Here is a 22,424-nt window from a genome sequence, read left to right as displayed (position 1 = left end):
ATAGTAAGAGATACTCCATTTAAAATTACTGTAGACAGTATAAAATGCCTGCCAAAATAAACTACAGGAAGTACATGGACATAATTATAAAACACTTTTTATACAAATAAAGCCAATTTAATAGAGAAATATAAGTGAGTGGGCAGAGTCAATATAATAAAAATTAAAATTTTAACCTAAACCAATCTATTCAATGCCATCCTATTTAAATTACTAAAAAACAATTTTACTGAATAAGAAAAAATAACCAAATTTATTTGGAAAAACAAAAGTTCAAGAATTTCAAAGGAACTAATGAAAAAATATAAAGGAAAGTGGTTTAGCATTACTAAATCTCAAACCATATTATAAAGCAGAAATATATAAAGATATAATTGTTAAAGCTTCCAGGTAGCGTTATGCCACAGTTCTCTTTTGTTGTCCTGACTCAGTTTCCCTAATTGTTCTGCCTCAGTTTGTAATTGTTCTGCTCAGTCCTGTGAAACCATCTCTCCCTCTTAATCAGAATATTTGATAAGGATAAAAGATCTTATATTTTAGAATATCAGAATGCTTCTCCCCATCCCAAGCTATTAGAATGTCGGATACCATCTTATCAAGATGCCTCCCCCCATCTCTGGGGTGCCTCCCCCCATTATGTCATTCCACCTCCCCACCCTGTCAGAGTCCCATTGCTGCTCTCAGCACCCTGACTCCACCTCTGCCTGGCTCTACCCCCTGAGTCTGAGCCACGTGTATATATATCATTGAGAACTCACATTGTTTGCTGGATTCTTGAAGATGATAGTTTTATTCAGCCCTGGGACCAAACTATGGATCCATTTGGTCCCAGTAAATCTCTCCCTTTTAAATAAATTATTAAATACTCTCTAATCTCTATCTTGCCTCAGTTTCTCTGGCCTTACAATATTGGCTGAGAAATAGAAAGATAAATCAGTCGAATAGAATAGATATACAATATACAGTAGCAAATGATTATAGTAACCTTGTGTTTGACTAATGCAAAGATTTTAGCTTTGGAGATAAGAATTTGATAATTATATGTATGTACAGATATACACATATACATACATATGTATTTGTATCTAAGTGTAGCCTTGTCTAGGATAGGGAAGGGGAAGAAAAAAAAAAAGTGCACATCAGAGAACAAAAGAAAAGTTTGAAGGAAGCACAGAAAAGAAGATAGCTTTGAAAACGATTTGTAGTGTTCATTACATAACTTTTTTAAAAAAAGCAAATAATGTAAAATGGAAATTCATGGTTTTATATTGAATCCTCTCTATATGTTGGGCTGTGCACATGGAAATGTTCTTTTGCTTTATTATTTAAGTTCAAAATGAATAAATTTATTAAAAAGAGAGACAAAATAGGAAATGTTCTGTTCTAGGATGCCTGGGCTGTCCAAATTTGAGCATACAATGGACCACAGTATTGCTCCTAATGACTTTCAAGATACCATCTGTGATGTTCTTACCACCATAGGCCTTTCTCTAGGCATCTCTCTGAAACAATTCTCTACAAACTATATTTGACTCTGGTTAATCTCTCTTTTATATACAGTTATGTAGCATATCTAATAAATACCTATCTACCTTTTTTATCTGAAATGGCAATAGTGTGGTGGCAGTCTGCTTCTCTAATCGGGATTGTTGACTTTCTGTGTAATCTTTGGTTGGAAAAAGTCTCTTCCTGAGATTTCTCAATAATTTTTTTATATAAAACTTTTTATTTTCATAACACATGCATAGATAGTTTTCAATATTTACCCTTGCAAAACCTTGTGTTCTAATTTTTTCCCCCTTTCTTCCCCCCCTCCCTAGACAGCAAATAATCCAATTCAATAGATTTCTTGAATTTTGGTCTGGTTGAATTTTTGGTTTGGGAGGAATAGTGGGTAGATATTAGCTAGACAAGAGATCCTGCCTCTATTTTGAGAGCTGTCTTAATATTGCTTTCATTATATGTCTACTGTTTAAGAATATCTGTAAGTTCCTTAACTGGGAGTTAGGTACCTGGAACATTGTCCAATTCATCTTACTCTTTCTTATCCTGTTATTCTCCCATTCTTGCCCAATACATAATTTTCTTCTAGGTAAGAGGCAGCTAGGCTGGCTAGCACTGGGCCTGGAGTCAGAAAGATGTGAGTTCAAATATAGCCAGGGAAATTTACTGGCTGTGTGACCCTGGGCAAAGCCATGTAACCACTGTCTGTCTCATTTTCCTCATCTGTAAAATGGGGATCATAATAGCACCTACCTCTCAATGCTATTGTGAGGATCAAATGAGATAATGATTTGTGCTTAACAAAGTGCTTAACAATTCCTGGAAAGTAGTAGATGCTTAATAAGTGCTTATTCTCCTTCCCCACCCCCACCTATCCCTGACCTTCAAGTTGATAATATTGTCTTTAAATCTCTAATTCTTTGTCTCAAAGCCTTCAATGCCATCTTACAGTAAGAACTACAACACATTTTTGTGTTTTTCTCTGCCAAATACATAACAAATGTTTAGTTTTGTACATGCTGAATTGGATCGAATCTATACAACCTATTGCTTTTTTTTTTTTTTTTTTTTTTAAGGAAAATTCAGTTAAAAGGTGGAATCACTTCCATTGCACTTCGAGGTCATGGGCACCAGTTCTTTGTTGGAACAGAAGCAGCTCACATTTACTGTCTCAGTTACACTGATTTTAAGGAAGAACTCATTGCCACATGTCACAGTGGAGCTGTCCAGGACATTGTTTTTCCGTTGTAAGTATGAGGGGGGAGATATTTTATCCCTTAAATTCAATCAGAAGTTGGAGATTATATATATACATTTATATATATATATATATATATATGTATATATACCATTTGTATATAATTTTATTCCCCTGAAAAATTCATATATATACACACATACACATCATTTGGACATAATTTTATTCCCCTGAAAAAAATTCCTTAATGGCTTCTTTCCTGAAATTTTGGCATGTGTGAAGTGGCAAGTTGTAGAGATGATGCAGATACAGTATCTGTCTTTGTGGTAAGTAATGTCACTATAACAGTTCAGAGTCTTTTGCAACCATGGTTCCAAATCCTCCAAATCTTTACCTTGTGTGCCACAGATCATTCACAGCCCCCTAAAGCAAGTTAAAGCGGAAAGACCAACAGATTCAGAGTAATAAGACTTATGTTTGAGTCCTAGATATTCAATATAGATATTGAGTCCTAGTTGTGTGATTTTTAGCAGGTCATTTTCCCTCTGAAACTCAGTATGTTCAAGGAATTAAAAGAAATTTTAAAAGAAAATTATTACAGTCTCAATATCTATGTCATAGAGGAGGTGACAGGATTAAATAAGATAATATTATAATATATAAATTATTTTGTAATTCATAGGACCCTATACATATATATATATATATGTGTGTATATATATATATATATATATATATATATATATCTGTTCATATATATATATATGTATAGACCTGAGGCAATTGAGGTTAAGTGACTTGGCCAGGGTCACACAGCCAGGAAGTGTTAAGTGTCATTTGAACTCAGGTCCTCCTGACTTTAGGGCTGGTGCTCTATCCACTACACCAACTAGCTGCCCCATCTTATAGAATCTTAATAATGAAGTTCAAATAAAGTAAAATTCACCAAGACAAATGTTCATTCCAATCAGAGCTGACAAGAGTGTGAGTTTATACATCCTTTTTGGATTTTTTTTTCCTAATGAAAGTACTTTTAGGCAACTCAGTGTAGCAATAATTTCATGTGTTATGAATAGTTGACTACTTAGAATGTCCCCAGTCATTCTTCATTTATCTTCATTATCTTTCATACATCTATATCCTGTTATTTTTCTTTGCCTATGAACTTGGGCTGTTAAAGTGCATTGCAACCACTACTCTTAATATTATTGTTGACTTTAAATTGCTTTTACAAGAAGACTACGTACTTTGTTTTTATTAAGTTAATAGATGATGAAACTTCTTGCATTGTTTCTTTTTTTTTTTTAATTTAATAGCCTTTTATTTACAGGATATATACATGGGTAACTTTACAGGATTAACAATTGCCAAACCTCTTGTTCCAATTTTTCACCTCTTACCCCACCCTCCACCCCCTCCCCTAGATGGCAGGATGACCAGTAGATGTTAAATATATTAAAATATAACTTAGATACACAATAAGTATACATGACCAAAACATTATTTTGCTGTACAAAAAGAATCAGACTCTGAATTATTGTACAATTAGCTTGTGAAGGAAATAAAAAATGCATGTGTGCATAAATATAGGGATTGGGAATTCAATGTAATGGTTTTTAGTCATCTCCCAGAGTTCTTTTTCTGGGTATAGCTAGTTCAGTTCATTACTGCTCCATTAGAAATGATTTGGTTGATCTCGTTGCTGAGGATGGCCTGATCCATCAGAACTGGTCATCATCTAGTATTGTTGTTGAAGTATATAATGATCTCCTGGTCCTGCTCATTTCACTCAGCATCAGTTCGTGTAAGTCTCTCCAGGCCTTTCTGAAATCATCCTGTTGGTCATTTCTTACAGAACAGTAATATTCCATAATTTTCATATACCACAATTTATTCAGCCATTCTCCAACTGATGGACATCCATTCAGTTTCCAGTTTCTAGCCACTACAAAAAGGGCTGCCACAAACATTCGTTCTTGCATTGTTTCTTTGCTGCACCTAAAATCTTTGTTTAACACTAGAGAAAATATTGTTGTTAAAAGTTACTCAGTTAAAAAAGAGTTACTCAATATAATCAGTCCCCTTGTAAGGATCTGCATTTTGTAAGGGTTACATGTTTATTAAATATTATTTATTAAGTACTTATAAGGGCTATATATTTATTAAAAATTCAGGATTATGTGCAGCAGATATTGTCTGTTCCATAATCTTCCAAGGATATAAAAACATGAAAAAAATAAACAGAAAAGGCAAGAAGAGTCTCAATGAGATGTATTACAAAATCTGAATTTTCTTTGATGGTTAAATATTGAGCATTTATAATGTACTGAGTGTTGAATGGGTAGCAACCCAACTAGGTAGGATTATTTGAAAGTAATTGCTTTAAAACAGTTTAATACATGGTGGGATCTACATTGAGTAGAGTTTAATAAAGCATGTCAGAAAATACTAAGATTTCAGAATGGTACACAAGAACCTAAATCTAAAGCAGTTTATAGGCATGTTTGCAAAGGTGAGATCGTTACAACATTTCCTCTCCCATCATGGCTGCCCTCTTATAGTTGTGTTTGTCAGTTTTGCTTCTAAAATATGGTGCCTAGGACCTGATCACAATAGCCCAAGTGTGGTTTGATACGAATAAATGACAGTGGGAATGTCACCTTTCTTGTTCTATCAATGCTGCCCAAGACTAGCTCTTTTTTTGGTAATTCGTGAGTATTAGTCTGATAAAACATCAAAGACTTTTTCACATGAAATATTATTTTTGACAGCTTGTCTTTACACCTTTAGTTATTTTTTTAACCTCAAATAAAGGCAGGACTTAGATATCAAATCCTACACTTTTGAAAAAAAAAAACTTTCTTAAACATTACCTCATTAGATTTGGCCCATCATTTTCATCTGACAATATCTTCAAGTCTAAACCCATTTAGGTTTCCTTTCTAGTTTTGTTTTATGGAAATTAGACAGACATAGCTTTTTGCTATTGTTTAGTCATTTTAGTTTTTTCCAGTTCTTCATGACCCCATCTGGCATTTTCTTGGCAAAGATACTGGAATGGTTTTCCATTTCCTTCTCCAGCTCATTTTATAGATGAGGAAATTGAGGCAAACAGTGACAGCCAATAAGTACAGATGCTGTGCCAAGATACTAATAAAAGTGCCAAAAAGGACACTGGACAACACCTTGTGATCCCTTGGCATGTTTCTTGAGATATACCTCCAAAGTGATAATCGTACATTAATATTTGGAGGGTATAATTGTTAAAATAGTTAGAAATTCAGGTAACTTTATTATTATTCAAACTACATTTTACCACCTGTTCACAAGGATATCAAGAGAAGCAATTATATATCTTTGTTAATCCACATATACTGTATATTTGGCATTTCTCTTATCTATCAGTCAAACAACCCTATCATAAAGTCTAGCATAACTTATTCTTTTTTCTGCATTTACTTTTAACATTAATTTAAAAAAATATTCTGAGTTCCATAATTTCTTACTTTTTCCCACACTTCCTCCACTTATTGAGAAGTTAGCAATATGATGACCATTAAACATGTGAAGTCATGCAAAATTTACCATATTAGCTATGTTGCAAGCCTCATAATAATAATAATAATAAGCAAGAAAAATAAAGTGAAAAAAGTATACTTCAATATGTACTCCGAATTCATCAGCTCTATCTCTGAAGGTGAATGGCACTTGTTATCATTAGGTCCTCCATTGGAATTATCTTGGATCATGATATTAATCAAAATATCTAAGTTTTTCACAATTGATCATCATTAGAATATTATTAGCATGACTTATCTTAAATTCATGCTGGCTAACTGTGATCATTAATTCCTTTTCTTGATGCTTAAAGGATGTTTCATGTAACTTTTATGTAAAGTTTCACGTAAAGTTTTGCTGGAATGATGGAATTATCACACTTAGAAGTCTGTAGTTTGTTCGATGAACCTATTAAATAAGTCAGCATTCTCACCTCTAAGCTTATGATGCCTCTTTTTTTCCCTCAGATTGGTAATGGTCAGTAGTTATATTTTAGTTTTTGTTTTTGTATTCTGAGATATAATTATAAGCCTGTAAACTTCATTTAAATCAGTTAGATGCTCTTCTATTATTACTTTATTTATCTGAACTTCAAAATATTAATTGTTTTACCTTTTCCATTTGAAGAGTTTTCTTCTTGATAGTGCAAGAAAATTTGGAGTTGGTTGAATAGTTCTTTCTGTCACTATATGAAGCAGTTTTTTTTTTTTAAAAAGTCACTTGTATTTTTTGTTTGGTTTTTCTTTAATTGTCTTTTAAAGGGCATTCTTTTGCATTGGAAGGAAAGAAGAAAGTTATTCATAAATAAATTTTAACTATTAGAGATTCCCTTGAAATCTCATATTCTTTAAATTTGATTGGAAAAATGTAATTTTATTTGAATATATAAATATTATATTAACAAATATAATATAAAAATATAAAATTAAAAAATTTATATAGCAGTGCTATGCAGGTTAATCTAAGGATTTATCTGTCTTATCCTGTTCTTTAAACCTGTATGAAGTCCATAAGTAGACAATGAGAGCCCTTTATTAGTGGAGGACAGTTAAAGATGGTACAGTAGATAGAATGTAGGGTGTATGATGAGGAAAACCTAAGTTTAAATCTTACTTCAGACACTTATAAGCTGTGGGATCCTGGAATTAACTTTTGTCTCCCTCAGTTTCCTAAAGTGTAAAACTGGAATGGATAATAGAGCCTACTTCACAGGGCTGATATGAGGATCAAACAAGATCATATCGGTAAATAACTTGGCATGTATTAGGCACTTAGGAAATGCTTATTTATCCCTTCCCCTACCATCAGTAAAATTTTATTTTTAAGCTTTTTAAAATAGCTTTTTATTTTTCCAAATACATAAAAAGATAGTTTTCAACATTAATTCCTGTGTTCTAAATTTTTCCCCCTCCTTCTCCTCCACCTCCTCCCATAGATAGCAAGCAATCCAATACAGACTAAATATGTACAATTCTTCCAAATACATTTCTATATTTGTCATGCTGCACAAGAAAGGTCAGACCAAAAAGTGAAAGAAAAAAAATACAAGAAACAAAAAAACAAGCCAAAAACAGTAGCAGCAACAACAAAAAAAGATGAAAATACTATGCTTCGATTCACATTCAGTCTCCATAGTTCTCTGGGTGCAAATAGCTTTTTCCATCACAAGTCTATGGGATTGCTTTGAATCACCTCTTTGTTGAAAAGAGCCAAGTCCATCACAGTTAATCATCATATAGTATTGTTGTTGCTGTGTACAATGTTCTCTTGGTTCTACTCACTTCACTTCATCTATTCACTTCATCAATTCATGTAAATCTTTCCAGACTTTTCTGAAATTAGCCTGCTTGTCATTTTTTATAAAATGATAGTATTCCATTACATTCATATGCTATAACATATTCAGCCATTGCTCAACTGATGGGCATCCACTCAATTTTTAGTTCTTTTTAGTTTTGGTTTAGTGAAACTACAATTTTTTTGGGGGGGTTCCTTGTCACTGCTACAAACATTTTTGCACATGTGGTTCCTTTTCCCTTTATTATCATCTCTTTGGGACATAGACCCAACAGCCATACTGTTGAATAAAAGGGTATGCACAGTTTGATATCCCTTTATAGTTACAAATTATTCCCCAGAATGGCTGGATCAATTTACAACTTCACCAACAATGCATTAGTATTCCAGTTTTTCCACATCCCCTCTAATATTTATCATTATTTTTTCCTGTCATCTTAGTCAATCTGAGAGGTGTGAAGTGGTATCTCAGTCAACAGAATTTTAACAAAATTGTATAATTTGCAGGATTTTTCTTTAACATTAATTTCATTGCATTTAATATATCGTTTCTTTGTTTCATTTCCTCAAACTGAAAGATTCTTTGTTTCTTTACTCCAGTGCTCCAGTGGATTTGTTGATTTTATCAAGGAGGATATTCCATTTAGTGAAGATCATATCTCATCCAGGTTTATCCTGGACCATAATTGCTCTTGTCCTTTCATAAGGTTGTCAAAGGGGAAGCACTTTACAAACTCAGAGCCTTCATCTTTCTCTTAACAGTATATACATACCAGTAGAGTACACAGACATTCTTCAATTATCCTTTATTTTCATGACCAATCTACTAACCTTTCTTCTTTTTCAATCATACATTTCTTTCATGATATCATTTTTATTACTTATTTCTAAGTTCAGTGTAATGTCTATCATACCTTGTTGTTCCTTGTTTGATGCTTACCTTCAGTTCTTCAGAGACTGGAGTGTTTCATGATTCACAATCATATTTCATCTCTGTGGAACAATATTGCTATTAAAAAAGATGGAACTTTGTTTCAGGGAGAACATAAGGATATCAACAGAACTTTACAAATTTCCAAATACAATACAGCCTGCTCCCATTCTGTTAATTTTGGAGCTCAACATATTCTCTGTTAATGCTTAAGATATTATACTTAAGGACAATCTGGTTACATTATCCATTTAACTACATATCATAATATGAACAATAGCCTAGTTTATCCACTTGTTTTTTTTCCTTGATGATTTTCATAAATGTCTGTGTTTCTGAGTAACTTCCTTATCAAGAGATACAAGATTTCTGCATATTTTGCAGCAGAAATAGTACAGGAATACTACATCTCTTGAGAATAAAAGGCATTTCATATCAGAAGTGCCATGTAAATAGTGTCTTTATCATCCTTATTTTGTGAAAAGTAGTTCAAAAATTAATGTTTAACTTAGAAAAGCTGAATTAAGACCAATGTGTACATCACATTTTGTGATAATTTTGCTTTTTCAGTGGAACTGCTGATTTGTTTGCTACTTGTTCCAAGGAGGATATCCGAGTGTGGCACACCTCTTCCAGCAGAGAGCTGTTAAGGATCACTGTTCCTAATATGACCTGCAATGCTATTGACTTCATGAGGGATGGCAGAAGCATCATTTCAGGTAATGTTCTTGTGTCAGATTGAGATTCAAACCCACATGATAGGTTTGATTATTGCAGTTTTTATTTTATTTTGGCTTCTTTATAACACGGTTGATCTAGAACAGCCCTTTTCTCTATTATTCTTGCTTGTTTAAACCCTTCTTTCAAATCCTACTCTTGGAAGAAATAATTTAAAACATAAAATAACTGTGAGCATTTTCATCTCAAATGTTTGGATAGATCTTCACCTGAGTGTCCTGTTTGCACCTCAAACTTCACAGCTGAAACTGAACTCATGATCTTATCTCCCGCCATACCTTCTCTTCTTACAAATGTCATTTTTTCTGTTCACAGATATCCCCAGTTGGAATCTCAAAGTTTATTTCCCTTTGCCTCATCCCACATATGTTAATTCCCAAATATTGCCAATTCTAAATCCAAAGCATCCCTCACATTTGTTATCTTCTCTCTGCTCATACTGTCAGCATCCTAGTTTAGGCACTTATTATCATCTATCTGGAATACTGAAATAATACTCTAATTGTTTCCCCAGCTTCCAGTGTCTCCATTTTCCAATTCACCCTTTACAGAGCTAAAAGATTTATGAATTACATTTTGTGCCTCTGCTCAAGAACTTTATTTTTAAGATGTAACTATTTTATTTTAGTTTTTGCTAATTAATGAGTATTAATTTTCTCTTAATTCCAACTCCCATCCATTAAAAAGGAAAAAGAAAAACAAAATACTTTTAAATACATTATGTCAAACAAAGCAAATTCTCACAATGACTTTATCAAAAGTGTAATCTCATTCTGAACCCTGACTCCATCACTTATCTATCAAAAAATGAATAGTAGGCTTCATCATGAGCCTTCTAGAATCATAGTTATTGAGCTGAATAGAGTTTTTAAGTTTTTACTTTAACTGAAGCTTAATAGATTTTTGCTCCAGTCCCTTATTTTTAACCCTTTATTTAATTTTATGTTTCAAGTTTGTGTCTTATAAGCAATAAATCATTGAATTTTTATTTCTAATTCATTCTGCCATCTTCTATCATTTAATATTTAAGTTAAACCTATTTTTATTATCATTATTATAATTAATTGCATATTTTCCTCCATCCTATTCTCTTATACTTTTTTCTTCTTTTCTCACCATACTTTTACATAGAAGAAGGTAGTGAAAGAGAATGAGTGTGGTCAGAATTAGTACTCTAGTTTTGGTGCAGTTTACTTCTGATTCCTTGTCCTTTCTTCTCTCTCACCTAGAGCCCAATCATGAGTTCTCATTTTTTTTTTTATATATTCCTCTTCTCAATCTACTTTTCTGGATGAAGAGTTTATATTACTTAGGTCTAATCTTAATCTGCTTTACCTTTTGTTTCACCATTTCCCTTTCCTTCTTCCTCTTTCCCTTCTGTTTCCTTATTGAGTATTTCTGTATTCAGCCCTCTGTGTGTGTGTGTGTGTGTGTGTGTGTGTGTGTGTGTGTGTTTATATTCTTCCCTCCTTTTAGTCAGTGAGGTTCAAGTGTAATTTGTCCCTCCCAACCGTTACCCTTTATTTGCATTGTCATCTACCCCAATTATATGAAATAATTTCCCCAACCATCCCTCTCCCTTTTCCTTCCAACTGTGATCTTTCCCCCTTCTCTTTCCATTCTTCTTTTATGATCATAAGAAAACCCCTCCCAAAATCTGTCTTATTAAATTGCCTCCTTGATTGCTAATGATAATAAAGGCTTTCAATGGGACACATTCATCATCTCTTCATACTAGAATGTAAACATTTTATCCTTGATTAATCCCTTACAAATGTTCACTTGTAGTTTACCTTTTCATGTTTCTCTGTATTTCAAAGTTTCTATGCCACTCAGATCTTTTTATCAAGCATTCTTGGAAGTCCTTTATTTCATTAAAGATTCATTCTACACAAATTCTTCCATAGGATTATACTTAGATTTTCTGGGCATGTTATTCTTAGCTTTTTTTGTTGTTTTCTGAAATATTTTCTGAAATAGTATATTTCAAGCTCTCTGCCTACTTTATGGTGGTACTGCTAAATCTTGTTTGATCCTGATTGTGGCCCCTTGAAGCTTAAATTCTTTCTAACTATTTGCTTGCAATATTTTTCTTTGAACTGGAATCTCAATATTTTAGCTGTGCTTTTCCCAGAAGTTTTCATTTTGGGTTTCTTGCAGAGGTACCCATAGGTTTTTTCCTTTTATTTATTTATTTATTTTTATCTTTTATCTGGTTCTAAGAGAGCTAGGCAATTTTCTTTTGATTGTTTGACACATCATATTTAAGGCTTTAGTTTTCATCATAGTGTTTGGATAGTTCAGTGATTTTATATATGTTCTTAATTGGTTAACCAGGTTGGTTGTGTTGGCTGTAAAACGGTTTACATTTTTATTCATATTTAAAGTCTTTTATTTTGTTTTAATATTTCTTGTTTCTTAGTATCATTAGTTTCTATTTGGTTCTTTCAAGTTTTGAAGGAATTTGTTGCTTGGGCAAGGTTTTGAAACTCCTGTAACAAGTTGCTAATTCTATTTTTAATTCATTCTTTTGTAACTCTATTTTCTTTTCCTAATTTTTCCCTCTAGCGCTCTCATTTAATTCATAACAAAATTTGACTCTTAAAAAACAACCTCTTGCTTCATCTTTTCCAGAAAATCTAATTGAATTTGGGTGCAAGAATTTTTTCTTGGAGCTTTGCTTATAAATGTTTTGAAGCCATTCTTTTTTTGGGGGGAGGGGGCTGTTTTAAGCATCTCTGTTGCCAAAATGCTTTTTAGGATGGGATTCTTTTCATTATTATTATTATTTGCTCTTCCAGATTATTACCTGACTTGAGACTTTATGTTAGAACTGGCCTCTGCACACTTTGGGAGGGAATATTTGGGCTGAGTTTGTGTCCTGTTGCTGCTTTCTAACTGTAATTAAATATTGTGTTATTCTAGGATCGCAGGGGCTGGGAACCTACAAATTTTCAGTGTTCTCAAAATGGTCTGATTCAATGCAAAGTCTGATCACTGCCTACTTTGCCTAAATTCTACTAGTTTCTGATATGGATTTGAATCTAAACAACACAACTATGGGCTTAGTCTTGCTTGGCATTCCAATAGACTATTGCCAGAACTAAAAAGCTTTGCTACTTCAATGGCATAACTGTAGGCTCCCTTTTAATTTACACTTCCTGTTGTTGTTATTCTATTGCATGCTTCAGATTGGAATGGATGCCAAAAATAAGATTCCCTGCTCTGCTTTGCTCCTCAGGATCAGAGATACACAGCTTGCTAGGGAATGCCATCAATAGGCATAGAAATTTTATTTGTTTTTATCAAGGAATTAAGAGTTATATTGCTGGGGCAGCTGGGTGGCACAGTGGATAGAGTACCAGTCCTGAAGTCAGGAGGACCTGAGTTGAAATCTGGCCTCAGACACTAACACTTCCCAGCTGTGTGACCCTGGGCAGGCCACTTAACCCCAATTGCCTTAGCAAAAAAAAAAAAAAAAAAAAAAAAAAAAATTCTATTGTTCTATTTCAATTCTATGATAGCCTTACATTTTGGTAAATTAAGGCTGGGTCCATTTAGCTTCCTGCTGGCAGAGCAACTAAATTTCAAAGGCAGCTTTAGAGAGGAAAAAAAATCCATACTATCCATTTTATATATTTGTTGTGAAAAAAGCACTTCATGAGCACTTTATTTAAAAAAAAACAAACTTTTTTTTTTGGGGGGGGGAACAATTTAAGCAGTAGTGGAAAAAATATCAAGGATATTAATACATTCTGTGGTTCCTGTATCTATGTTTTACAACAATTTGCTTCATAAGCATCCAAATGATTTGTAAGAGTTTGCCACACTAGTTCTAATTGCCAAGGTAGCTCTCCAAGACTGAGTTAGCCTTGTTTTTCCTCTTCAATCCCTAGGTTAAAGTTAAGCCTATTCTTTAAATACCATGTATCTAGGGATATATTTACAGGCACTGAAAAGTCATCAAAATCTAGCTTTTCTGAATCAACTCTCAATTTTAGGGATTTGTTGCTCTTGTAATGCTCTCATTAGAATCTGTCTCTTGTTTCTAATAAGATACTGTAGTAGAAGCATGGATGTTCAGGGTATAAAATGATCAAATACAAATTTTCTGTTCACAATATTCTGCTAATATCCTAAAGAGAATGAAATTGGCCTCACTCAATGCTAAAATACCAGAGATATTCAAAGTGTATATCTTCTAGCTTTAATTCTCAATACTTTCTTAGAGAACTTAATCTCACATTAGTCAAGTCTAGTAAATAGCTAGTCATATGGGTAGCTATCATTCAGTCCTTTGAGTTCTCTGCATAAGCTAAAGGGTAGAATTTTTTTTTGTAAATTTCTTATAAAATATGGAATATAATAGTTAAATTAGGATACCTTGTTCAGAACAGCAGGATATCCTGTATCTTCAATTATGTTCATTTCTGTAAGGAGTCTCATTGGGATCTGTAGGTTTGGCAATTAGGAAGCCACAATAGTAATGTCTAACATTTATATAGCACTTTACATTATAGTGTGCTGATCCATTCTCTGTAATCCTTTCTACTGAAGAAGGCTGAATATAATGATTTCCTTGAATTTGGAAATGCTAAGCTACAATAGGGCTAAATTTAGGTCAGAGTTTATTTCTACAGGGCCTGGCACAAATATAGTGAGCTTCTGGAAGTGGAGCACCACCAAACTTTCCAATGATTGCATTAACTGTCCAGATAAAAGAACTTTGCAGATTTAGTTTTCTAACCAATCACTTCTAAGAATGAGCCATTTGAGGCTAGGAATTTCCAACCCACGCAAGATAGGGAGATATCATTTCAAAAGAAAAAAAATTGTTTGATCCTCATAACAACTCCTCAATTTATAGATGAGGAAACTAAGGAACTTGTTCAGGATCACATAGCTAGTAAGTATCTGAGGCACTATTCAACTCAGGAGTTCCTGACAGCGTTCCTCTCATGTTCTATCCATTATAGCACCTAGCTGTCTAAAATGCTCATAACATATTATTCACACTATCTTCTTTCCCATCCATGTATGGGGAGTATGTTGATATTTAGATGTGTTACCAACATTAACTTGGTTTTTCTTTCTCTCTTCAGGCTCTTATAATCTTGTTGTGTCCCTACTGAAACTGTTCTCTCTAATGTCACCAAAGACCTATTAAATGCCAAATCTAATGGTTTTTTTTTCAGCAGGAGGGATCTAGTGATTGGGAATGGATTGTGGGATGGAATAGAATTGGTTTAGACCTTCCCAACCAAGAAATGGAGATGTCATAGCATATTATGTAGGTCCTTTCTATAGGCAAGAAGTTGGGTGTGATGACCTAAAAAGAAACTTTGGTATGGGTTAGTTAGATAATACCAATGTCCAACATATTTCCTCTTTCTCCATTCCTCTTCCCACAACAACACACATACTTCCTAATCCAAAAGCTGAGACTGTGAACAATTCAGGGACATTTTAGGAAATTAATATAGGTGAGGTAGAGAAGAAAGGAATTCTGACAACAAACAGTCCTCAGCCTTATTCTTCCTATGTCACTCCTCTTCCTATATTGTCTCTTAATTATGATTTATGTGATTCTGTTTCAGGTTGAGGTTAATTTATTTACCCTATTTATATTTCTTTTCTCCTTCCTTCCTTCCTTCCTTCCTTCCTTCCTTCCTTCCTTCCTTCCTTCCTTCCTTCCTTCCTTCCTTCCTTCCTTCCTTCTTTCCTTCCTTCCTTCCTTCCTTCCTTCATCTCCTAGCATGGAATGATGGTAAAATCCGTGCATTCACTCCAGAGACAGGTCGACTGATGTATGTGATAAACAATGCTCACAGTATTGGAGTGACAGCCATTGCAACTACAAGTGACTGCAAAAGAATCATCAGTGGAGGCGGTGAAGGGCAGGTGTGGTATTTGAAACTAAGATTGTTTGGAAGTGATGTAGTTGGTATTTAACTTAGAAATACTCTTGAGTGTCACAATCATTGGCAAAATGATGAACTTCACTTTAAAATATTAATGTGAACAATCTCACCTAAATCCACCCATCTAGGATTTCATTCTTTTTTCACTTCTGTTTGTTTTCAATAGATTGTAGTTTGTGTAAAATCAAACTAAGACACTGTAAGACCCGAGCTATCGCAAGTGTAGAAATGTCATTTTTCTTAGAGGCAGGATGTTGAATAAGTTTATATATAAGGGCAAATTATAGAAAATAATAATGGGGGAAAAGGAGTCATAAAATTGGTACCTCAACACTTTTTTTGATATTTCAAACTTATAGCATTTCTTCTTCTTCAAAGCCTGCTTCTGAAATTTAGGTGCTCTGTTAGTAGGAGGCCAAATGGACCCCAGCCTTATATCATGCTCCTTGTCTGAGATTCAGGATAATGGTTCTTTGCTTAAACCCACTCCAGATTTTTGCAAATCTCATTTGACATTTTTAAAAGATATCTATTAAAAAAGCAAAACTTCAACACCAATTAACAAATAGCAAAGCAGATCTTTTGTGCTGTTATAGAATAAATGCCATTATTTGAGGCAGTCACCTTGATTTGAAAATACAGGCTCTTAACATATATAAGCTGATGACTATAAACAAATCATTTACTTTCCTGGGCTTCTATTTCCACATCTCTAAAAAGGGGATAGATTCATACTATCTTATATATTTGTTTTCAGAAAAATACTTCATAAACTTTCATGTGTTATTTAAATATGAGTTATTATTTTTTACTCCTTTCCTTTATTATGGGGAAAAAAGACATTGTCATTAATTTCACATGATAGGTAATTGTTGAACAAATCTATCATGATGCAGAAATTCTAGAGGTTAAAACCTAGATTTTATTATACTTAAGCACATGTTTAAGATTCGGAAGACTATCCCTGAGTTTAGACCAAGCTTTTAATAGAGAAAAATTATGTCAGAGAAACAAAAAAAATTGTAAACATATAACAATGTTTAAATGCCATAAATGTCACACAGGTCTGGTCAAGCAGAATCATATCACAATTTTCCTCCAAAGTCATTAAGATTAAATAAACTAAAAACAAATTGGTGAACAAGCTGATTTTCCAATTTAAACACAGAGTCTGTGAAAATTTACTCTATAATACTACAAGGCTACAATACTACTATAAATACTATATTAAAAAATTAACGTTGGGCTGATCAAAGAGAAGTTTTTATATGTCACAGAGCCAAAGGGTAGGAGGCAGGGGAAAAGTAAGCTAAATGCCCTTCAGAGGGTTCAAAATTTTGTTATATTCCCTTCTTCCTCTCTTTTGGTTTCTTATCTTAGGAATGTCACTTATTGCTAACTTGTGAGTTAGGTTTTAGTCAGGTGAGGTTAATATTAATGGGAGAAAGATTTCAGTAAGTGAAAAGTATTCAGGAGAAATAATCCTGATCCCCAAATATTGTAAAAAAAAAAAAGAAACTGAAAAATTCTCATTTTTAAAATTTCTATTATTTGTCTTCTAATTATCTGATTGTCATAAGTCAAGTTAACTTTGCCTCAAAATCTTTTTGTTCTCAATTTCTAGACTTTAGAATTCCTAAGAGTTTCCAAAGCTGCTCTAGCTTTTTACCTAGTTAAAAGCTTCCTTCTTTCTTCTCTTTTCTTTTTTCTTTCTTCCTTTCTTTTTCTTCCTCCTTCCTTCTTTCCTTTCTCTCCTCCTCCTTCTACTTCACATGTGAGAAAGAAAAGAAGTCTAGAATCATTTAAAATTATTTATTTAAAAGTATCAGCATTAAATCAATCAGAAAAGCAAACTTAAATCAAGCCTCAGTTTGCTCATCCATAAAATGAGGGATCAGGTTAGGTGGTCTCTGAGTTCAGCTCCTGAATGCTTATTAGCGGATGGAAACATATATCACAGAGACTGCTATCAATATTATATTATACCTCTGTCTGTAATGTCAGAAGTCACAGTATAGGTTATATTTGGGGGATTCATCTAGGATTATTTATTTTGCAGGCTTTAAGGCATCCCTTATGAATCAGAATGGAGCCCCTGTAAGCACCAAGTCTAGAATGAGTTTAGGAAACTATGCAATGTTTCCTACATTGCATAGTAGCTTGAGGTTGGAGAGGGGGAAGGAAGGAAGTGAATGGCCACCATTGCTACATATTTTAATTAGTGGACTGGGGCATAGGGATAAGTATCTGCCCTAATCAAGGTGTTTGTTGATTTTTGAGGTGCATGCAGGCTGTGATGAAAATACTATTAAAAAGTCTTGGCACCTGCAGCGAACCCTTTGAGGGGAATATAATTTACTGTTGAAGAATTAGGAAAGATGGCAAGGTAGTTACTATGTTAGGTACATGGCTTAAAACTGTAGGGCCAGAAAATAGAGCAGTTGGAAATTGTTACTAAAACCCTCCCTTTCTGGCCATCTTGTTAAACAAGAGCAAGATCCTCATAAAAAAGCAGGAAGAATGGATTACAAGGATATCTAAGTTGTAAAACACCCTCTTCAGCCAGTATCCTAAAGTCAAAAGAGACATGGGCTTGAATAGTTGGATCTGCTGTCAAGTATGCATTATAGAAAGAGGGGACCCACTATAAGCAATTATTTTCAGGTTAGTGTATAACTGTTTACCTGGAGAAGAACCCTTTGTGTTTTGGGTAGAATGTGATAAAGAGATGAAACAGTAATAGTAGGTGTCATATATCACAAAGTGGGCAATCACTAGGTAGCCTAAGAATACCTGCAAGTCTCCAAGATTCAGTTTCAGAGCTAGTACTGATCTACAGGAACAGAAGCAGAAATGCTTTATTAGCTATGAAAAGGAAAAAAAAAACACAGCAACCATTTTAAGGGTAGTAAGGTTTATTGTGGTTAGCTCTTGTGGTGTGGGTCCAAGTAATAATCACTCCAAATCCAAACGTTTATTTTCTCCTTCCGAGTCTTGTCTCCTTGCCTGGGGCTAGGCAGCTTTCTGGAGAGCCTTTCAGACCAGCCTTGGTCTCAGTGGGGGAAGTGCAGGAGGCCAGCCACCATAATGGTGTAAGATGAAGTGAATGAATCTGGTTCCACCTCCAAGAGTGGGCTTCTTCTGAACTGACCAATACTCCCCTCTCAATCTTTTCAACTGAACTCTGCTGACTGAGCTCAGCTGTTTTTATGCTCTCTCAAAGGTTGACTCCTCTTCTGAGAGAGTGGGATTGTGGGTTTCTGACTTGTGAATCTCATACTGAATACTGATTGGTGAATCTCCCAAAAGTGTGAACTCCAATGAGTACTTAAATACATTAGTGAGCTAGAGGATTTGCTAAGTACCATGCTAAATTAGGCAACTGACATCATTTTGTAAGGATTCTAACAAGCTCTAATTTTTTTTTTAAAGATTAATGAGCAGGCCTTAAAATGAATACATAACTTGTGATTTTGGACATCTCATAAAATAAACAATACTTTGTCTATTTAGACAACAGATAGACTTAGCAAAATGAGATTATAAACCACTGCTTAAGAGAAATAGAAAGGTTTAATTCATTTTGTTGGATATAAAGAAAAATAATTACTATAGGCAATTGGACAAGAGTTTGAATAGTCAAGAAACTTAGATTACTTGCATTTGTTTTTTATCCATTTTTAGGAACAATGGAAAGAAATGGGAGTTTGGAAAACTGGATTCTAAAACTGGCACTAAAAGTTTATTGCTTAAAAGAAATGGAAAAATTTCATTTAATTTATCAGTATTGATATTTCCTTTCCTACAGCTAAGGCATTATCAAGATTAGTCATAGACCTGTTCTTATATTAGAGATATGAACTAGATGACCTAAAACGGTTTCTGGACTAGGTGGCACAGTAAATATACGGTAGCCCCCAAGTTAAAAAAAAAAAAAACAAAAAAAAACCTGAGTTCAAATTTGGCCCCAAACTCTTACTAGCTATGTAATTCCAGGAAAGTTACTTACTGTGCTTCAGTTTCTTCAAGTATAAAATGGGGATCATAGTTGCACCTACTTTCCAGGCTTGTTATGTAGATCAAATAAGATAATATTTGTAAAGCACTTAGCACAAACCCTGCCATATAATAAAGAGAATATGCTTAATAGTTCCCTTCCTTCTTTTCTTTTTTCCCTTCCATGGCAGTTCATAAATTTATATATCCTTTACCATTTTTGAGGAAGAGATTTGTAACTCAGAAATGAAGTGCCTCTTTGGTGGGGTGGGAAGGGCCAGGACTTGTGATTCTCTGATCACGCTGAGTTATATACATTTGAGTTTGAGTGTATGTAGGCTTTTTTCAATGTTTTGTTTTTCTTTGAGGTGAGAGTATGGGAAATAGGCCCTCACTCCCAGAAACTGGAGGAAGCTCTAAAGGAGCATAAATCATCAGTATCCTGTATTAAGGTAAAGAAGAATAATGAAGAGTGTGTCACAGCCAGCACAGATGGAACTTGCATTATTTGGGACCTTGTGTACGTACACTGTGATGGTGAGGATAATGGAATGACACTGGTCAAATGCCCTAAAAATATAATATTATGGTTCAGGAGGGTACATGTTTCTAGGATTGAGTCCAAATTGAAAGATGATTCAGATCAAAAGAATTGACCTTAAGCAATTCACAGAATTCTTTGGCTATAAAATGAGGAGACTTGGACTGGATTATTAAAATTCCCCTGTGGAAACCATTCCACTATGAAATGATATAAATGTCCAGTAGGATTTTTTTCACTATAAGTTTATGGAAGTTAATACTAGTTTTCTCAAAGGCTTTCAGGAAAATAAGAAATTTGGAGGAAAGAAATTAGTTGTTTTATCCATTAAAAAAAACAAAACAAAACTGATTCCATAGGAAAGCCTTGAATAAAACAAATAGAAAAAAAAGCATTATTATAAAATGTACTCATTTGGGGAGAAAGAGAAATAATTGCTATGAACAACTGGAAAAGTAGTCAAATGGATAAGATATTTACATTAGATGCATTTTTTTTTTCCCATCCGAGGACAATAGAAAGAAATGGAAGATTGGATAACTAGACTCTAATTCTGGTCCTGATATTAATAACTTTGTGTGACTGTGCAAATCATCGCATTTTTATGATCTTTAACTTTTCCATATGTATAAGATGTTAGACTATAGGATCTCTTCTGTCTTTAATAGTCTAATTTCCCTTTAAAAGAGTATTTAATTAAGAGATAGGTTAAGAACTTTTTTTCCCTAACTGATTATTTCAGATCATGGAAATCAAAGGCTTGAGCTGGAATCTTAGCTTTCGTCTCATTGCCTATGTGGTCTTTGACAACTCTCTGAAACATTTTTTTGGGGGGGGATTGGGAGAGAGTCTGGAAGGGGACCCCTACCTTATCTGCAAAAGTACATTGAACTATCTGATCTTGAAAGTCTCTTCTATCTTGAAATCTATGATCTTGGGAGTTTCTTGAGCTAGAAGAAATAATCCTGAGATAATTTGGCACAGTCAATTAGTGAAGGAAGAACAAGTAAATTACAGAGTTTTTTTTACGGCTAGCTATTTTTCAGGCGTCTGAAAAGGAACCAGATGATTCTGGCCAACACCTTATTTCAATGTGTTTGTTACCATCCAGAAGAGTTTCAGATTATCACCAGTGGGACTGACAGAAAAGTAAGTAGCCATACCAGCAAAACACAAGATCCTTTAGAGAGCTAAGGTTTATTAAACATAAAGGTACTAATAGGCTATGGCTAGACCAATTATTATTGCTATTATTGCATGACTAAATTCAAAGTGAGAAAGACTAGTCATCGTTTTGTAAACTGCCCCAATTCATTACTACTAAAAAAAAATTATTAATTGAGACTTTTTAAATTTATTACTAGGAATAATTGGATAGGAGCTGAGAAGCGATTCTTTTTTTACTATCCATAAAAAATTTATCAATTTAATTGTGTAAAGACCTTACAGAACTACTATTTTAAACTATGTAAAACCTTGTTTTTATACTAGTCCTCCTCGGATCTTCAGAAGCACCTATATTAATTATTAGCCACTCATTTAAAGTGTATACAATTCCTAAATTGCTATTCTCCAATTTTTACAGTGTTCTTTAGTTTCTTTAGAGCTTTCCATTAAATAAATAAGATAATTTTCATGATAAATTTTAAAACAAGTGTTTTTATGAAAAATGTTTTAAAAGGTTGAAAAATGAAAAAAAAGAAGATGTAACATGAAAAAAACAACCCAACTATTTAACTCTTGTTAACTTTACTCCAAATGCTCTTCCAAGTTTTGTACATCCACCTTTTTAAAGGCCTTTAAACAAAGAGATCCTCTAACAAACACCCTATTTTAATACCTTCATTGTGATATGACGATAACCTTAAAGGCTAAGAAGAGCTCAAAGGCTTCAAGTGCTGGTCAATCCACTTTGGAGAGATTTGGAATTACATAGTTGATAGTGTTTGTGTTTGTAATGAAGTGTTTGTTTACATCAACTAATGAAATCTCTTAAGGGGTAAAATGATAGTGGAATCATATAGGTCAAGTCATGGATTCTTAGAATATTGAAGCATTAAAGAATGATGTAAGTAATTTTTTTTTTTTGCAATTTTTCCTTAATCTCTTTTATCTTTTTTACCCTGTGCCACTTTTTGAGGAGTATTAAGTACTTCATTTTGTTAGCATATATTCTATAAGATATATACATCTGACTTCATGTTTATTCATTGCTACAAATTCTTATTAAAGCCTTCTATT

The 22,424-nt window shown here is 33.6% G+C and overlaps 1 protein-coding gene across 3 annotated transcripts in view; it reads left to right on the top strand.

Moving 5' to 3' along the window:
• Positions 1-22,424, top strand: part of CFAP52 (cilia and flagella associated protein 52) — a 56,615-nt gene that overhangs the window by 32,830 nt on the left and 1,361 nt on the right. For 2 of the 3 annotated variants that reach the window (XM_031965505.1, XM_031965506.1), the window contains 5 exons: positions 2,580-2,750; positions 9,558-9,706; positions 15,481-15,626; positions 20,011-20,162; positions 21,230-21,332. In XM_031965505.1, coding sequence (XP_031821365.1) covers positions 2,580-2,750; positions 9,558-9,706; positions 15,481-15,626; positions 20,011-20,162; positions 21,230-21,332 — 721 coding nt within the window. Of the gene's footprint in view, positions 1-2,579; positions 2,751-9,557; positions 9,707-15,480; positions 15,627-20,010; positions 20,180-21,229; positions 21,333-22,424 lie in introns of those variants that run through there. The other variant, XM_031965507.1, reaches the window with a different exon arrangement.

Source organism: Sarcophilus harrisii, chromosome 4, assembly GCF_902635505.1.
Source record: "Sarcophilus harrisii chromosome 4, mSarHar1.11, whole genome shotgun sequence".
Classification (NCBI taxonomy): Eukaryota; Metazoa; Chordata; class Mammalia; order Dasyuromorphia; family Dasyuridae; genus Sarcophilus; species Sarcophilus harrisii.
The sequence above is the reverse complement of the archived record's forward strand: the minus strand, read 5'-3'. Positions and strand labels throughout refer to the sequence as shown.